Source organism: Phalacrocorax aristotelis, chromosome 5, assembly GCF_949628215.1.
Source record: "Phalacrocorax aristotelis chromosome 5, bGulAri2.1, whole genome shotgun sequence".
NCBI classification, from domain to species: domain Eukaryota; kingdom Metazoa; phylum Chordata; class Aves; order Suliformes; family Phalacrocoracidae; genus Phalacrocorax; species Phalacrocorax aristotelis.
This window is the reverse complement of record NC_134280.1, coordinates 70,000,061-70,017,553: the sequence shown is the minus strand read 5'-3', so window position 1 is coordinate 70,017,553 and position 17,493 is coordinate 70,000,061. Positions and strand designations below refer to the sequence as shown.

The 17,493-nt window shown below is 58.3% G+C and overlaps 2 protein-coding genes across 5 annotated transcripts in view; both read right to left on the bottom strand.

The window, feature by feature from the left end:
* Nucleotides 1-31: 31 nt before the first annotated feature.
* FNBP4 (formin binding protein 4) lies at nt 32-12,481 on the bottom strand. 4 transcript variants are annotated; one of them, XM_075095080.1, is made up of 17 exons: nt 12,283-12,481; nt 12,012-12,092; nt 10,814-10,950; nt 10,443-10,623; nt 10,072-10,222; nt 9,856-9,976; nt 9,265-9,603; nt 8,423-8,633; nt 6,249-6,367; nt 3,604-3,708; nt 3,169-3,302; nt 2,747-2,844; nt 2,010-2,188; nt 1,346-1,576; nt 673-1,197; nt 422-579; nt 32-266 (listed from the first exon to the last, which is right to left on the bottom strand). In XM_075095080.1, exons 1-17 carry the CDS (start codon nt 12,404-12,406, stop codon nt 176-178), a joined length of 2,985 nt encoding a protein of 994 aa, XP_074951181.1. In that variant the 5' UTR covers nt 12,407-12,481; the 3' UTR covers nt 32-175. The 4 variants fall into 4 exon arrangements, with proteins under 4 accessions (XP_074951181.1, XP_074951180.1, XP_074951182.1 ...); XM_075095079.1 differs by having other exon boundaries at nt 9,856-9,979; nt 12,283-12,480; XM_075095081.1 differs by lacking the exon at nt 2,747-2,844 and having other exon boundaries at nt 45-266; nt 1,346-1,659; nt 9,856-9,979; nt 12,283-12,480.
* A 688-nt stretch (nt 12,482-13,169) lies between these two features.
* NUP160 (nucleoporin 160) overlaps nt 13,170-17,493 on the bottom strand; it is a 29,069-nt gene continuing 24,745 nt past the window's right edge. The window contains exons 29-35 of the mRNA XM_075095059.1: nt 17,102-17,212; nt 15,895-16,018; nt 14,932-15,033; nt 14,496-14,637; nt 14,122-14,247; nt 13,757-13,861; nt 13,170-13,587 (exon numbers count right to left, since the gene is read on the bottom strand). Coding sequence (XP_074951160.1) covers nt 13,501-13,587; nt 13,757-13,861; nt 14,122-14,247; nt 14,496-14,637; nt 14,932-15,033; nt 15,895-16,018; nt 17,102-17,212 — 797 coding nt within the window. The 3' untranslated portion in view covers nt 13,170-13,500. The remainder of the gene's footprint in view (nt 13,588-13,756; nt 13,862-14,121; nt 14,248-14,495; nt 14,638-14,931; nt 15,034-15,894; nt 16,019-17,101; nt 17,213-17,493) is intronic.

The window sequence follows — 17,493 nt, the reverse complement described above, 5'->3', positions numbered from 1 at the left end:
CAGGAGCAAGGCCAGAACCCACAAAAGCAGACAGCACGTCCCAAACTGCTACAATTTATTGGACAACTGTCAAGTGAAGGGCTCTGAACTGTACATCTGTAAAAAAACCACCCCCCACCCCCCCCCAAAAAAAAAAGAAAAAAAAAAAAAAAAGAAAAAAAGAGCACGGCGTGCCTCATGTGCTCGACGCGGTTTTCCTCCGTTTCAGCCGCGCTCGCCAATCCTCCGGCAGCGCCTCGAAGTTGGCGTTCCTCTCCGCCATGCCACTACGGGGACAAAGAGGGGTGTCAGTGGCTGGGAAGCGCAAGGTGATGCTCCCCACCACCCTTGCGTGCCCCCTCCGTGGGGCTGGAGATGGGAAACCCACTCTCTGCCACGGGGAAGCGCTGCCAGCGCCAGGGCAGCCTCCCAGTGTCCGTACCTCATTAGCTGCTGCTGCTTCCACTCCTCGATGCGCCGCTGGGCGGTGGTTTCCCGGTCCTCCTCGCTGGAGCTGGAGTTCTCCTCCTCATCCAGCTCTCGCTGGATGCTCTGCCACTTCTTTACTAACGATGGCATCTTCGTCTTGCCCTTCTTGCCCTGTGCCAGAAACGCAACAGGCCGCGGTGAGGGTGGTTGGAGAGGGACGAGAGTGCGCCCAGGTGAGGGACCGGTGTGAGAACACCCTCCTACCTTGTCCTTCCGCCCCTTCCTCGGCTTCTCCTTCTCCGGCGGCGGCGGTGCCTTGGGGGCAGGAGGTGGGGGCGTCTGGGGGGGCGGTGGGGGTGGTGGCTGGTCGGTGGTGCTGGCAGCGGGCAGGGCTCCTCGCACTGCGGCTGGCTGCACGGCGGCAGCGGCCAGGCTGACGGGCGCGGCGCACTCCGAGTAGCTCATGACGGAAGGCGCGGCGGGCGCCGTCACACCCAGGTAGCCGGACTGCAGGCCTAGCGCGGTGGGCTGGGGGCCGGCGTGGCCTGGCGCCATGCGGAGGTTGGGGCGGCCCTGGATCTCGCCCTGCAGCCGCTGGCGGGGCCTCAGGGAGGCGAGTGGCACGGCCGGAGGCTGGTACTTGCCGGCGGCCATCAGGGGCTGGCTGTAGATGACAGGGCAGCTGCCGATGGTGGCTGTTCGCTGCATCAGCCCTGGGTTCATCTCCACGGCTTTCCTCTTCTGAGGCTTGGCTGAGAGCAGCGGGGCCAGGCTCGGTTCAACGGCACCCTGGAAGAGAGCGCCGACGTGAGCACTGAGCTGGGAGGGCCAAACGAGCGCCCTTCCATGCCCCCTCCCTGGGTTCAGATGTGCCGGGGGTGGCACGGTTGGACCGGCTGAGCCCCGGCTTCGCCTGGCTGCCGGCACCGCTGCTCACCTGGCTGCTGCTGGCAGCTGGGCGCAGGAGAGGCTTCAGGGGAGCATCTTCCTCCGTTCCCGGGGCGGGCGGCTCCTCGCCCCCCTCATCTTCCATCTCCACTTCCTGAATCTCACCATCTTCTCCGGGAGGTGGGGGCGGCGGGGGCGGCGGCGGGGGCGAGTCCGGCGGAGGCGGAGGCGGCGGAGGCATTTCCAAAGGCAAGGGAGGTTGGAGGACCGGGACAGAGGACTGAAGCAGAGTCCAAAATGGAGTGAGCGGCATGAGAGACGTAGCAGGAACTTGGCCTGAGAAGGATTCTTTACAAAGGGAGCCTGAAGAATACATATTGACACAGGCTTGAAAACCCAGGCTACGGACCCCGCTGCCTGCTCCTGCCCGCTGCCTCCCTGCCAGCGCCCCGCCTGGGAGCGGGCAGGCAGAGCTCGGGCCATGGGCTTGAACGACGAGCTGCACGCCACCTTCCCCGGCACCGCTGCGATGCCCAAAACCGATGGGGACAGCTCAGACATGGGAGGCGGCGCTCATCCCGGCTTCCACGAGCTGCCCGGGGAGGGAGACCAGCGCCACAGCGCTCAGTGTGGCCCCATGACACCCCACTTTGGGGCCAGGACCCCCCGCAACCGCAGCCTCCCCCCCTGCCCTTCCCGCCCCGGCGCTGTACCTGCGGAGCGCTCGGCAGGGTCCCCGGCGCGCTCTCCTTTGTCTTTTGGAGGTGGTTTAGGAGGACCGTCGGCTTTTCTGTCGGTGGTCCGCTGTCCCTCCTCTTCGTCCTCCCCGTCGGGGAACTCCCATTGCGACTCTCCTGAACGCTCGTTAACATAGAAATAGCGTCTATGCTCCCTAAATCACAAGAAAGAGAAGGAGGCTTCAGATTCCCTCCCCCGCCACCGACACTCCGAGGCGGGCCTGCCCACGACAGCGGTGCGCTCTCGCAGGGAAGACCCTCTGCAGCAGGGCTGCCGCTCTCCCAAACGCAACAAACAACTTTGAGGACAGAGGCAGGAGAGACCCGAGCCGGCTCGCTCAAAGCTATTTGCATTGCTGGCTGCGTGAACGTCGCCCTGAGCCCCCCGCTCTGAGGGAGGGGAGGGCTGAGAAAGCAGGCCAGCGCGCAGCAGAGCGACGTCTCGCTAGCATCGGGACTTTCAGCCGCCGCCTTGGCTGAAAAGTCGCCCTCCAAGAAGAGGCACCGGGGAACAGCCCAATGGAGAGAAGCGGCTGCCCCCCTACCCCGTGGTGCGCGGAGGTCGCTTTTATGAGAACTCTTGGTGTCAAACACACAGTGAATGCTAGAGAGAGGGAGCGGATCTGGGAGCTGAAAAACAAAAGAGCAAAGATTTCAAACAAAGGAAAATTAATCAAGAAAGCCAAATAGACAAAGAAATGTTTGGGTCTGACCTGCTGGCAGGAGACAGAAATCTTGTTCTTCATTCCGTCGATGAGTTGAAGTTTGTCCTTTGTCAGAGCTGTTGGTCAGAAGAGGTGATCCAGAGATCCTGCAAAGTTCACAGAGCTCTCGCATGCGCGACCCCCCAGGCCCGCCCTCCACAGCGCTTTACACTCGCGAGAGTGAAAACCAGCTCTGTCCGATCAGGGAATCAGCTCCGTCTCAAAGCACTGAGCACTCCGTTTGGATCCTCCAGTTTGGTGGCTGGCCCAAACTCTGCGAGTGCCGGATGTTTCTCTGCCTGCCCAGCACTGCTAACAGAAGCTGCTCTCAGTCTCCGAGAGGGACGGCGCCACGTCGTCAGGTGGTGATGGTCACAAATCATGTCTGAGATGTCAGAGATGAAAGGTGAGAAAGGTAGGAGAGCGCGTACCTGTCCCAGTGGCAGGACCAGCCTTTAGGGGTGGCGTTTATTTCGTATTGTTTTAGCTGTTCGGCTGCGTCTTGGAGTTTGCGTTTGAGGTAGTTTCCATTGAGAGCACCTTCTCGCCAGTCTGCAATGCGGGTCTAGAGGGCAAGAACCGGGGGAAGCCGTTGAGGGAGGCTGCAAGCGGCCCTCGGGACAGGACTCGAGGTCCGGGAGGTTCCCTTACGGCACGGGACTCGGGGGGGCCCAGGAGGAAGACACCGCCTCCACGCAAAGCCATGCTCGCCCCCCGCGGAGGAAGGGCCCTGCAGGAGGCAGGCGGGCGCGCGGTGCGGCGCCGCCGCGGCCACGAGGTTCACGCAGCACCGGCGCTCGAGCGGCGGACAGTATTTGATCCGCTTCAGAACAGAAGGCCGGAGCGAGGGGCGAAGGCTCGGTTACCTCTGTCTGCAACAGCAACATGTGGAAGTTGGAGATAGATTGTCTGTTGATGCCCAGGAACTCCAATTTACTAGTCAGAGTATTTGCCAGCTCTCCGATCTGAAACTGCCAGGGAAAAAGGGGAGAGTAAAGAGCCGCCCTCGGGCAGTGTCACCGGGCAGCTGCAGCCCCGCGGTTCGAGGCCTTCCCCGGCGAACAGGACTCGGGACCGCCTGCAGCCCCTCAGCCCGGCGGGACTGGGACATGCCACCCTCAATGTGTGCGTCTGTCACCCCCTCCTTTAAGCCCTGCTACCACCTGGACGGGGTCGGTTTGGGGTGGCAGGACGAGACCTCCTCCGTAGCCGCGGGAGGTGCCAGCGAACAGCAGCTCCTTTGTGCGGACCCTGCCCTGCTCCCCGCTGCAGCCCCCAGCGCTTCTCAGCGCGGTCACGGCTCCAAACCGGCCAAAGGAGGGTACAGGCTCAGTCTGCTTCGAGCTCTGGAGTTACAGCAGAGCAAATCACCAGGGCAGAAAGCGTTAAATACAATACTTCAACCATTTCCTGAAGGAAATGGGCCAGGATATAATTTCAGGCTTCATAAATCGCCACTTTCCAGAGGAACTAGCTGGAAAGCGCAGGAGAAGGGGAGCAGCTCTGGATTTACTCCTGAGCAAAGACAATATCTACGTTACAATTCAGGCCAGCCCGCAGCGACCACCATTACTCAACCCCAGTGTCCCGCAGGAGTCAAACCTCCAATTCAGGCACAGCGTGGGGACACGGGGATCCCCTGTGCCGATCCCCCTGACTGAGGGGACTGCATGAAAGCAGCTACAAGGCGGAAAGCAATCGAGAGCAGAAACGGGGCAGACGCCTACAAGCGGCATCATGATTGCTTTAAGGAGGGCTCTAAAAAAATCTCTTTTTTCTCTTTGCTCTTCAGAAGAGGCTCTGGAAGGTCCCCAAAGCCAACAACACAGCGTCTGCCTCCAGAGAGGGGCGCGGGTCAGACAGACAAGCAACACTAGAGAAGCCCGAGGCAGGGAAATGAATTCCCATGTTAACGTGGCTATGGAGAAGCCAGGGAAGATCCCACAGCAGAGGGTGACTTCGCAGTGGAGGACCCGCCAGATCTCCTGCAAACCAGAGAGCCGGCAGAATAGAGATTACCCCGAACCGATGAAGCAAACGGTACCGATTACCCGAGGAGATGGCATTCCTCCAACAGCTCTAAAGGGATCCTGCATGGAAAAGCACCACGCTACAGCACACAGTCCGTCACAGGGCACCGCCAGTACCAGGAGAAAAGGGGACAGCAAACGTGACAGCTTAAAAGGCTTTCGTCAGCCATCGGGGGCACGGCAGCCAACGAGCGTGGCCCTGCTGTGGGCTTTTTTTTTTTTTTTTTTAATAAATTAAATTAAAAAAACTCAGACAAGCCTCATGTAGATGCTATACTGAGAGAAGGCTCTGTGGTTTTGAGCAGGGGAACATCACATCTCAAAACTCTGCTAGAGTTCTTTTACGGGAGATGCTAAATCTGTCACAAGGACAATGAGGAAGCCCTTCCCTTTCACACTAGAAAAATGATTAAATGATGGAAAATGAGGGCAGGACCAGAGGTCAGCTTTCGCTGCAGGTTTCCACTGGGGTTCTACCATGAGCCGGCAATTCCCCATCCGTAAACCATCTGGCACAGGGAGGTGGCAACATTTGCTAACGAAACAGAGTTACTCAGGAGCTAAATTTAACGCTGCAAGAGATCTCAGGGTAACGAGTGACCAGGGAATCAAAAGGACAAATAGAAAAGATCTCCCTCTCACTCCATGTTAACTGTCACCCAGAGCCTGTAGCTCCACATGTCACCACTACGGCTCCAGATGGGGCTCTGGGAATCGTTCAGCCACAGCCAAAAAGAGCAAACCAAGGCTCGGAAGAGAAAATATCAGCACAATGCTGTAGAAATCCCCAGGGTTTCCCCAATTTGCATCTAACAACTTTAAAAAGTCATGCCGGGTGAAGCGACAGGTACCGGCAGCCTCCACACAAGGAGAGACTACGGACGAGGAATCTTCAGCCTGGAAACGGGATGACTGACCAGGCAGGTGCCAGAGGACTGTAATATCGTTATTGGTGAAAAGAAAGTCAAGACAAAAGTGTTTGCTCTCTCTCATGACCAGACCCAGGGCTCAGTTTTTATCCCCACCGCACCCCCTTTTCTTTTTTTCATCTTATTTGCAATTTTTTTTAAGCACTTTTAAGCCTTTGCTGCTGGCTCCTGCTGGAGACAGGATGCCAGGCTGCAGAGAGGCTCCCAATCCTGCACGGCCTTTCTTTCATAGGGCCAGGACAAGCTGTTCTCGCAGCCATGCTGTGACCAGAGGTTCAGAGCTTCCACAGGGCTATGGTGCCATCCCACCGGCAGCGCGGGAGGCGCACAGGGTCGCTCCAGCTGGGCCAAACCCACAGCTCAGAGCTCAGGCGTCCCTGTGGCAGAGGCAGCCGAGGGAGCCAGCACGCCCCTCCGTGCTGCCGGTGGCACAGCGAGCCCCTGGGAGAGCAGGGACCTGGCCAGGGCCTGGGGGAGCTGCCGAGTGCCCGGCCACATCCCTCGCGCGAGCTGGGACAGATCTCCCCGACACGTGCCTCTGCATCTCTGTACCTTTAGGTCCTGCTCCTCCTCTTCTATTTTTGGTGCCCCTTGGGCTTTTGCTTTCTCCTGGGGCTCCTCAGACTCTGCCTCTTTGTCTGAATTCGCATCAGCTGCTTCTGTGCTCGCCGCTGCAGGAGAAGAAATGACAGGTGAGCCCTTCTCCCACCACTGCCGCTGTGCTGCCGACAGCTGGCTGGAGACACCGTGCCAGGGAGCCAAAGCCGATGCAGGAGAGGGCAAGGAAAGAGCCGGGGCCTCTTTCCTACAGCAGCCAGCGACAAGAGCCTGAAATTAAAAAGGATAGAGGGTCACTGCCTCCGTGTTTTGATTGGGGGGGGTCCTTCCAGAAGGACAGCGTGGGAAGTGGAGAATTACAGCTGCTACAGTGCAAGGGCAGGAAGGAGGAACAGCCTAGAGCACAGGGGTTTAAGGAAGCATGAAGACAGCTCACTGCCTGGCAGGCAATCATTAAACCCTGGCGGTTTAATAATTTGTCAATAAAAAGTATGGAGGATTAGATAAGTCGAGACAATTGTCAAAGACCAAAGAGCGCCCAAAAAAGTTGTCAAGACTGTAAGGTTTCACCTCAGCCGTGACCCAGGACAGCGGAGATTAACGCACTGTCTGTGTGACAAATTCCAGGGAGGCAAGTTTTGGAGGGACTCCTACCGAAAGCCCTCAGGAAAACAAAACCCCACATTCCTGGCACGCCCAGGTGCCCAAGGGCAGGCCAGTTCCTGCAGTCACCCTCCAGCAGCAGGGTTCTCAACTTTAAACCAGTTATTTTAGAGTAACAGCTTCCTGTTCCCCAGGTAAGTGGGAAACCAGCACTGCTGGGAAGAGCTGGCTCAAGTCAAGGGACGTGCCGCTCATGAGCCCGAGAGGCACGAGGAAAAGCCCTCCAGCAAAACCAGCCCTCGGAGCCACCTGGACAAACAATGCCACCGATTTAACGCCAGGCCTGCTGTCCAGATCACGCTCTGCCCAAAGCAGATGTGCATTAGGGCCATGTCAACCCTGCTTTGGGGCGGGCACTGTCTCCCACTTCAGCAGGATGCAGCCTGCTCTGGGCTCAGGGTGCATTTGGACCGTTTTTTCCTGGGAGAAGCAGCTGCCTCTCATTCGGCCAGCTTCGTATGCCAGAGGGGCTGCCTCCCTCTTTGCAGCCGGCCTGAAGCCTCGTGCCGGGGAGGGACTGGCACATCTGGGAGTCAGGGCTGCCAGGCACAGGCTGCTCTCTCAAACGCCGCGGCCAATGCAGCTCTGGAGGGGCTGGGGAGGATGGAGGCTCGCTCCACGCAGCAAAGCACAGGCTGTAGCAGAGCATTAACAGCCACGACCATGTGATATCCCCAAGGTAATAAACTTATACAGCACTCTGCAACATCCACGGAACTGCTCTTAATGTGTATTTGACAATGGTCTCTGAAAGACCATGGCCACACCGTGGGAAAGCAGAGCGCTGACAGGAACACGAGCTCTGCCGAGGGGTTGTTGTTGCTCAAGTGATACAACCCAGTCTCAAACAACCTTTATGTGAACCAGGTCTTCCTCGCAGCAAGATCCTGCCTTATGTCTCCTACGCACCAACAAGCGCAGAGCCGGAGCAGCTCTCGGGGAACAGCTCGTCTGCCTTAATTTGGCAGCTGTTACCAGGCAGTTTAGAAACACAACTTGAAAAGAGGAAGGTGAGAGTTCCCCATGTACCACGGTTTGGATTTGTAATGCTGGGAGGAAAGCAGAAGGTGGCGGGACGTGACACTGCCATTATCATGCTCCTGTGCTCCTTCTCCTGATAAAGCATGGAGTAGGGGCACTCTCCTATTTATCTTCCTGATGCAGTGCTGGATGTAGACACTCTCCTGTTTATTTTCTTTAATTATATGATAAAGGAGAGGATCTGGCAGAGCGTCAGCTTATCCCCACACTGCCCTGAGCCCGTGAGACTTGCGCTGCTGGCCTGCGAGCTCGGCTACGTGACAGCGGTGACAGCCGCCCCTCTGGGCCTGTCCCCTGCCCAGCACACGTACCTCACCGCCCATCCCGGCTCCTCTACGTGCCGCGCGGGGCTCCGTGGGCTCCAGGCACCCCGCGCATCTTCGGGGAAAGGAGACCCCGGTGGGAGAGGGCCGCGGCCTTTCCAAATACCCGCTCCTCCCTCCAAAGGGAGCCTTTCCAATTACCTGCTTCTCCTGCTTCCGGGCTTTCCCGGCCCACTTTGCTGGAGCCTCGACTTGCAGATTCAGGGCTGGCAGCTCCAACAAACAGTTTCCATTTCCCTCGCTTGGAGGCCAGCCTGCGGGTTGCATCCTGCGAGGCTGACTGGCTCCCATCGGAGAGTGGGCTGGAGCCCGAAACGCTGCCATCGCCTTCCTCCAAAGCGCGCAGCTCTGCCTGCCAAGAGATGTGACAGTGAGCGGCACTTCAGGGACCTGAGCCTCCCCCGAAGAGCAGTGGCAGTTACGAGTCACCCACGAAAGAAGAGCAAAGGGCTGCTCTCATCAGGGCACCGCGTTAACGGCAGTGAAGATGGAGCAAGATTGCCAATGGCTGCTGATCGGCATGGAGCGTTCATGGGAAGCTGCAGCTGGTTAGGGCCCAGATCTATATCTAGGACCCAAGGGAATGGCAGGGAGATGTGCCAGGGGAGGGTTAGGATGAGCGTTAGGAGAAGGTCCTTCCCCCCGAGGGTGGTGGAGCCCTGGCACAGGCCCCCCAGGGAGGCACCACGGCACCAGCCTGGCGATGTTCCAGAAGCACTTGCACAAGGCCCTCAGAGCCACGGTGTGAATTTGGGGTGTCCTGTGCGGGGACAGAAGCGGGGCTCGATGGTCCTCGTGGGTCCCTTCACAGGACATTCTATGATTCTATACAGACCTGCATAGCAGCAGCTTGGGAAACGCAGGGTCGCTCCCCCCAAGGAAGCAGGACAGAGAGGCAAACGCCTGCTGCTCCCAGTTTATTTCCAGCTACTCCTCAGCTGCACGTACAGCCTCATTTCCATGACAAAAATGTTCCTCCCTACCTTCTTTCTCTCCAGCACCATCTCCAGCTCGAGGGTGTCTTGCTCCTCCTCCTCCTCAGCACTCTCCCCCGACTGCACCACGCTGCACAGATCCTCCTGCAGCGTGTCTTCCAGGGGATCCCTGCTGGGCTCCGGCTCTTCGGGAGCAGCTGCTGCCTCTTCTGCTTTTGCCTCCTCTTCTGGGGGCGGCTCAACCTCCTCTTTGCAGATCACCTTTCTCCTCCAGCGCTCCTCTTCCTCCTTCACCACATCAGGCAGGAGTGGTGCCAGGAGGGCGGCAGCCACGCCTTTCTTCTCCTCCTCGCTGTTGGAGAGGGCCTGCACGCCTTCATTTACTTCCTGCAGGTCGAGCCCCACGTAAGCTTTCCGGCAGCAGCCGCAGCTCCCTGCCCCCTCGCCCCAGCCACCTTCCCCAAGCAGCGAAGGAGACCGCAGCCCGCAGAGGAAGGAGCCCAGGCAGCCCAGTGCTGACAGGGCCCCTCTTTGGGTTGCAAACGGAGCAGAGTGACCCACCCACTGCAAATAAAGCCCAAAGGAGTGCCTACAAGCCCCGTGGCAACCAGAATCCAGCGCTCGACCCGTCTGACTGACCTTCTTCACCTCCCGCTTGGCAAGGCTGGCCCCCCGGCTGACGCTGCCTGGGGTGGCTCCCTTCTCCTGGGGGTACAGCTCGGCAGCTGCTACGAAGCCACCGTTGGCGCCTGCCGCGGTGCTGCTGAGGAAGAGGAAAGGGGGTGAAGGGCGGACTTGGGGCCAACGTCCTGACGCCTCCCCTTGTGGGGCTGGGGGGGTGTGTGTCTCGCCCACCTGTGCTGGTAGTGCTGAAGGCCCTGGACCTGTGTCGCCAGGTACTGTGGCAGCTCCCAGGTCACCTCGTTGCTCTGGGTGTTCCAGTAATAGTAGCAGCCGGTGTTCTCATCCCACACCTCCTGCCAGTCACCCATCTCCAGCTCGCCCACTGCCGGGGGGGGAACAAGGACAGGCCGTCACCCACGGGACTGCATCCCACCACCAACTCGACTGGTTCACCCAGCAGCCACCACCCCCATTTTTCCCCCATTGGCAACCGTTTGTCACTGCTTTCAACTCCCTTCAGTGAGCAAAGTGTGGGACAGGGGCCCCCCGAGATGGGTGCAGTGGGGACAAGCCCTGCCACCTGGGATCGGCGAGGTGCTCACCTCCCGCCAGCGAGCACTGCGTGTCGTACTGCCACTCCGGGGCCGGCGTGGAGCTCGCGCCGTTGGCGGTGCTTGAGGACTGGCCTGAGCCTGACTCCTTCGGCTCGGGGCGGGGAGGCGTGGGAGGCGGTGCGGAAGCGGGCTCGGTGGGCTGCGGAGGAGCCGTGATGGCATCGATCTCCTGCAAAAACAACGTTCCCAACGTGAAATTAAAATCCCACGGGGAGGCAAAAAGCGGAGGCAAAGCGCTTATCATGCAGCGGGAGATGTCTCGGACTGTAAAACTACCCTCTTTCCGCTAGCCCCCTCCCTTAAAAGGAAAAACTCCCCTCCACCCTCTCTTCCCTCGTGTTCCCCAGAGCCGCACTAACCGCCAGGAAGTTTGCCAGCGTGCTGTCAATGTCTGCCGAATTATTGCCGTTCGCGTCTGCCGAACGGGCCGACTTCTCCGGGGTCTCACCCTCCTCGTCATCGCTGTCGGCATAGGCACCGAGCAGGCACAAGCCTCCTGGCCGGGGGGAGCAGGGGACGCTCAGCGAGGTGGGGGGCACAGCGGGGCTCCTCCTGCTGCTGCAGGGAAGCGGATCCAACCCACCCCCACCCCGGGTGGTCCCGCTGTCACCCTGTGAGGGGGGGAGGAGCCCCACGGGGAGCAGCAGGCCGGTGTAGGGGGACGGGCACACCCCGCCCATGGGCATTCAGGGGATAAACACCGCCCCTCCCTCTTCAAGCATCCATGGGGACATCGCCTGACCCCCAAAATGGGGGGAGGTACACACACACCAGCCCCCCAACCACACTGGGAGTGAGAAATACCCTCCCCGGAGAAAAAAAGTCCCCAAACAACAGTAGAAAGAAAAAACAATTCCTCACCCCTAAAAAAACAAAAGATAATGGGGGGGGAATATCATATCCTGCCTGAGAACCAAAGGGGGGGGGGTCACTGCTGCCCCAAATGCCAGGATTTTAATATTAGTTATTAAGTTTATTTACAAAGTAATAATTGGCAATAATGGTAATAGATAGAAATGAAAAATCATCTCTTCCTGACCCCCCCAAAAAACCAAAACTGGCTGAAAAAACATCTCCTAACCTAAATTTTTAAAAAGAAAACCCATCTTCCCACCAAAAATCACTTGGGGGGATTCCCACATCATACCACTGGCCCAAAAATAGTGAAATTGGAGCAATAATCCTGCCCCTGCCCAAAAAATGGGGGTGATCACCCTGCTACCCCAGATAAAAGCACTTAAATGGGGTAAGCATCCTACCTCAGTAATAAATAAAAAAACGTGCTTAAGAAAACAATTTAAAAAGGGGGCAAGCACGTCCTAAAGAGAAATTACTTAGGGAAAGATTAATTGTCCCCCTTTATAAAAAAATATTAAAAGGGAGACAACCACAGCCCCCTCCAAAAAAAAAAAATTTATGAGAAAAAAACCGGTTTTTTAGGAAAATTAGGCGGTGGGGGACACTCGTCCCTAACAGAAGAGGGGAACACCCCCTAATTCACTTTCAAGGGGGTGTGTACATCGCTCCCGCCTCCCCCCCCCGCCGAGAGGCTCGTACCTGTGGGCTTGACGGCGGCGGGCGCGGGCGGCGGCGGGTTGGGCGCGCTGCGGGGGGGCTCCGCCACCGCTTCGGGCTCCTCTGTGAGGGAAGAAGCGTTAGCCTCGGGGCGGGGAGGCGCCCCCCGGCCGCGGTGGTGCCGCCGCTAGGCCGCGGCGCTACGAGGAGGCCGCGCCGAGGCCTGCACAAGGCCGCGCCCCGCCAACAAAGCGTGAGGCCCCGGCACCCCCCCCCCCCCCCCTTCCCGCTGTCCACCCCCTTCCGCCGTTACCCGGCTCGGAGCCCGAGTCGGCCCCCTCGGCCGGCGGCACGGCCGCCTCGTCGCGGCGGGGGCCGGGCGGGGAGAGCTGCAGGATGGGCCGGCGGCCCGGCGCGGCGCGGGATTTCTTCCCCATGGCGGCGGCGGCTGGAGGGAACGGCGGCGCCTCGGGGCTGCGGCCGCGCCTGCGCCTGCGCGATGGGCGTTGTGGAGAGGGGCGGTGCCCGTGCGTAATGCGTCAGAACGCATGGGGGCGGGGCTCCTGCCGCGCCCCGCCCCTCGGGCTGAGAGCTCCCGCCTGACCCGCGAACCTACAACCCATGGAGCCTATAGCCTCGATACCTATACCTTATGGCACCTATAGCCCAAGGAGCCTACAGCCCACGGTGTCTATAGCCCCCAGGGCCTATAGGTCCCAATACCTATAGCATAAGCAACCTATAGCCCGAGGAGCCTATAGCACCCAGAGGGGGCTCCCTCCCCCTCCTGCTCCTTTAGCATATAGGTCCACGCTACCCTATAGACCACGGTGTGGCCCTTCAGGGCCATAGCTCTATCCTATCCCCTAACATAGTGCTGCTCCCAGAAGCTATAGCCTCCTCTTTGCTTACAGCTTATAGCTCCATCACACCCTATATAGCACGGTGCCTATAGCACGGTGCCTATAGCACGGTGCCTATAGCACGGTGCCTATAGCACGGCCTATGGGGCAGTCCTGGCCCTTGACCCTATAGCCATAGCTCCATACTGCCCTACAGCATGGTCCTATAGGGAGTTCCCTACACAAAAGGGCTGGGTCTGTGGATAAGAAGAGTGAGAAGGGGCCCTTCAACCCCCCTGAAATCTCTGCTGTGCTCCCAGGGGTGCCTGGGGAACAGCACCCATCCCCAACACAGGCCTGTAATAACACTTTGATTTTATTAAAGTTCATCCAAAAACACAACAATAAATAAAAGAAACGCCAAAATCTGCTGCGTATGATACATGATGAGAGTGAGAGGAGCGCCGCAGTGACAGTCGCCCTTCTAACCACCCCCCAGCGGGGACAGCGATGTGAGACACTGAAGGTCCACCCCACCTCCCCAAACCAGACATTTACAGGAAAAAAAATGAGTAAAAAAAGGCACCACCAGCTGAGCCAGCGCAGGGTGGGACAGTGGCCGCTCTGGGGACATCACCTGGAGCGGGCGCTGTGCCGGGGCAGAGCCGGGGGCCTGCGGGCGGGTGCCGCTAGTTGCGGCGGTACAGGCGATCGCGGGTGGCCACGCTGACCTTCTGCTGGTAGTCCTCCATCTTGTCGTGCAGCTTCTGATAGAGCTGGGCGAGGGGCAGAGCAGGCGTCAGACATGAGCATTCCCCACCCCATCCCACTCTCCCACTTTTCCTTCTGCTCAGGCAGGAGCCTGTGGTGGTCCCTACCACCCCTCAGCCCCTCTGCAGGGTGTTCTGTGAACACCCGTCCTCTCCCCGGGGCAGCTGTACCTACCACGACATTGTAATGGTTGGTGGTGCTCTCCCGCAGCGCCTGGAGCAGCTGGTCAATGGCGGTGTAAGGCAGCCACACCATGGGGGCCGTGGCAGACAGTGGGAACTGGAAGGGAGAGGAACACTCATGTCATGTTGTGCTTGTGGCAGCCACAGCGAGGAAAAGGCCCCCAGCCGCCATTTCCCAACACCTGCTTGTCCTACTGGTCCCACTAAGGGGTCCCCCCTCACCTCTGGGGTGGGGTATCCACACTCATTTCTCCTGGAAGCACCGTCACGCAAGTCGTGGGCACAATACCCAAACCCTAAGCGGGATCTGGCCCGATGAACCATCCGTGGCACATCCCACGCCGCAGGTGAGCTCACCTCGATTCCAAAATACTGGTGCCCTTTGCCCAGCACAGCGTCTACGTACTCCAGGACCAGATCCACGGCCTCCTCCAGCAGATCGTAATTCAGATAGAGACGCAGAAGCTCAGCAGCATCCACTTTCTGCAAGCAAAGAGGGAAACATCAGCCAGGGAACACACCCAGGAGCTGGAGAGGAACCTGCTCTGAGCCTCAGTACCAGGCACAAAGCATCCTGTGTGGGTTCCCAGAGCCAGGAATGGGAAGGTGGGGTGAAGCTTGCAGCAAAAACACCTTATAGAAACAAAGGTGATTTGGCAGCTCAGGGACAGCTGCGGTTTTTTGGCCAGCAGGCGCTACACGCTGAGCGGTGACGCTCTCCCTGTTCTCACCTTGTAGCTGTTAATGAGCCAGTTGGGCAGAGGTATCCCATGCGCCAAGAGCTTGTTGATGACACAGCGATGGTACAGGCTGTTCTGGGACGGGTAACGCTCCAAATAGGATGACAGCAGCCGCCAAGCTTCATCTGTGGCGCTGCAAGGCAACATTTCCCCTCGGAACCTGTGCCAGCAGCCCCTGCGACTGTCTGTGAGGCCACTGCGTGCTCCAGGGGACCTGTCCCGCTGCTCGGGTTCAACATGTGCACTCAAGGTGCAGCAAAGCAGGCTGGGGAGAGCACGGTGACAGCGTGGAAGCACAGCTCTTCCCCTGTCCCAGTCCCACAGGTCTGCTTCAAGGGTGTTTTATGAACCTGTGACCCTCTGGATTCCCACAAGGCTTTTACCTCCAGAAATTACTCTCATTCTCCCTCCACAGCCAAGGACCTACCTGGACTCCTTGGTGGTAACCAGGGAGGAGAGCTGGTTTGCTGCTAGCCAGTCCCAGGCCTCTGCCTGCGCTGCCTCCCCTCCCAGCTGCAGCTTGATGCACCTGCAAGACAAAGCAGTGCAAAAGGTGGGTGCCTTCAGAGCCCAGCTCTTTCACCCTGTCTTGCCACAGCTGCGAGCACCAAAAGCACCCTCACAAGACTATTCCCAAGCAACAGCTATGAATTAGCTGGCTTGGCAGGAAAAGGCGGCTATTAGCGCAATTTCTAAGCTGCTCTAAGTGCCAGAGAGGAATTAACGACGACTGTGATGTTAGCAAACTTTAGGGCCTGAGCCTGGGTAAGAGATGCCCTCAGTGCATCCAGCCACAGGAACAGGTCACAGCAGAGCTCCTGGACAACTCTGCAGTCACAATACATCTTCCGTAAGCACGGAGAGGTGAAGGAGAGGAATCCTGGCGCCAGCGACCGGGCATGAGAGCAAATGGCCAGCACAGGGATCAGACAGAAGAGCAAGCACTCTGCCAACCGCTGACTGAGAGCCTCTCAACAGCCTGAGCAAGTCTCCTGTAAGGATCTCACTGGGCAACAGCAGGAACATGCTGTCAGCCAGCTCACCAGGACGGTGTCCAGATGAGGGTTGTGCCTGGCTTGGGATCACCTGCGACTGTCAGATGCCAGCTCTCTCCCATGACACCAGGGAGAAATCTCTCCCCTCCACTACCGGCTCAGCAAGGCTCCCTTATTTTTCCTTTTCAGAAGTGAAGAGCAAGTTCCACCTCAAAACCACTGAGCCGGCAGCTGCTGAGGCTGTGCACAGCGTTAGCAGCCACGGCGAGCAGACAGGTCAGGGCAGTGCAGGCTTCTGACCCTGGGGAGCTGCAAGCTGCGCCCTGCCAAGCATCATGCAGCGCACGTCCCTCCAGCCGCGCGTCACCCGAGGCAGGGAGGAGCTCGCTACGTACTTGAAAGTGAGTCCCTCAAAGATGGGTGTCAAGGGCAGCTTGAACGTTTGGCACAGGGTGATGGCGGTGTCAAAGAGGCCGGCCCGGACCAGGAGAGCAACCGTTTCCTCAGGTGTAGAGTTGCCTGCAGGGAAGGAGGACCAGGTAAGTGCTTCCCCCAGTCACACCCCAGTGCTTACTGGGGCCTAACCCCCCACCCCAGTTCAGCAGCAGAGCCCGCTGTGCTAATGGCCCAACATAAAACACACTCCAGCTGTACTTCTCATCATATGGTTTGAGGCTTTCTTGGCCTCAGAAGCATCTCATGAGCCCAGGAGCCGTCCCTGGAGGCACTGCACAAAGCAGCGCTAACCCATGGAGCCAGCCCTGATCAGGCATCAGCCAGAGGGGGACACAGGCGGCAACATACAGCCCGTAGTCAAACGCTGAACGCTGTTCAGGTGAGCCGGGAGGGGCCAGCCTTGTCACCGGCACAGCAGGCCTGCATCCAAGTGAACAAGGCATCAGCTCAGCTCTGCCAGCACGGGCAGGAGGGGCAGAGGCAGGAGGCGAGATAAAACTGCGGCACTCGGCTCCCTGCGCCTCCAGTTTGCCCTCAGACCAGCTGTTCAACCCTTTCCCCGCAGTCCCTTACTGGGAAGTCATCTCCTCCTGGTACTTAAAGGGGAAAAAACTGTACATGTTGCATAACTCGCATCAGAGAGTGACAAAACATACTTAAAGGGTCAGAGTGGGAGAGCTGCAGCTTTCTGCTCCCCAGCAGGGAACAACTTTGATAAGCTAACACTGTGTGGCAAAGCAGGACTGTCCAGGACAATAATTTAAGTCTCACAGCAAGGGTTTTTTCTAGGGCTTTCTAATTCTGCTTGATCTGGGGGAAGTTTCCAGCAAGACAAAAAGATGCCTTTTAGTCCCAACTCATAAGCTCAACCCCAGCCCCAACGCTGCAGACCACTACTGGAGCCTGGTAAAGCCAAAAAATGGTGGAAAACTTAAAATTGGGTTCTCCTGATCCGCCTCTCCAAAGCTGCTGAAACTTGGTGGCAAGATTTCATGCTGGGGAGGTGAAACGGTCTCTGCCACCTCCTGGGTTTGTCCCTGGGTCAGAACAAAATTGCTGCTTCCTCACCCAAGCTATGACTGAAAGCGCTGTAATGAGCAAAAACGCCGGGGGAAGTGAGAGGTGGCTGTGCCGCATCCCCCTTACCTGCCACAGCCGCTGTTGACAGGTCATGCTGCACCAGAGTCAGCCGGATCTGGGCCAACACGCACTCCCGCTCCAAATCCTCCAGCTCCAGGATCTCGATTTGGCGAGTTGCTGTAACAGATGGACACGAAGGGCTCTCAGCATTTTAAAAGGGCTCCTGGGGCCTTGCGGCCTCTGACAAGAGGTTGTACCACAGACAGCACCAAAGGAGAGTCAGGTTTTGCTGCCCCTTCCTTGCTACCTTGAACCGTGCCTAATCTCCTTGATACAAACCTCCCACTCCTCCTCGATTAGAGATGTTATCTAATGTTGGGGAACAGCTGCTGCTCTGAATGCTAGGCATAAACTAAAAAAGAGCTCATATTCAGATAGAATTGTTTTAAAAAATACCT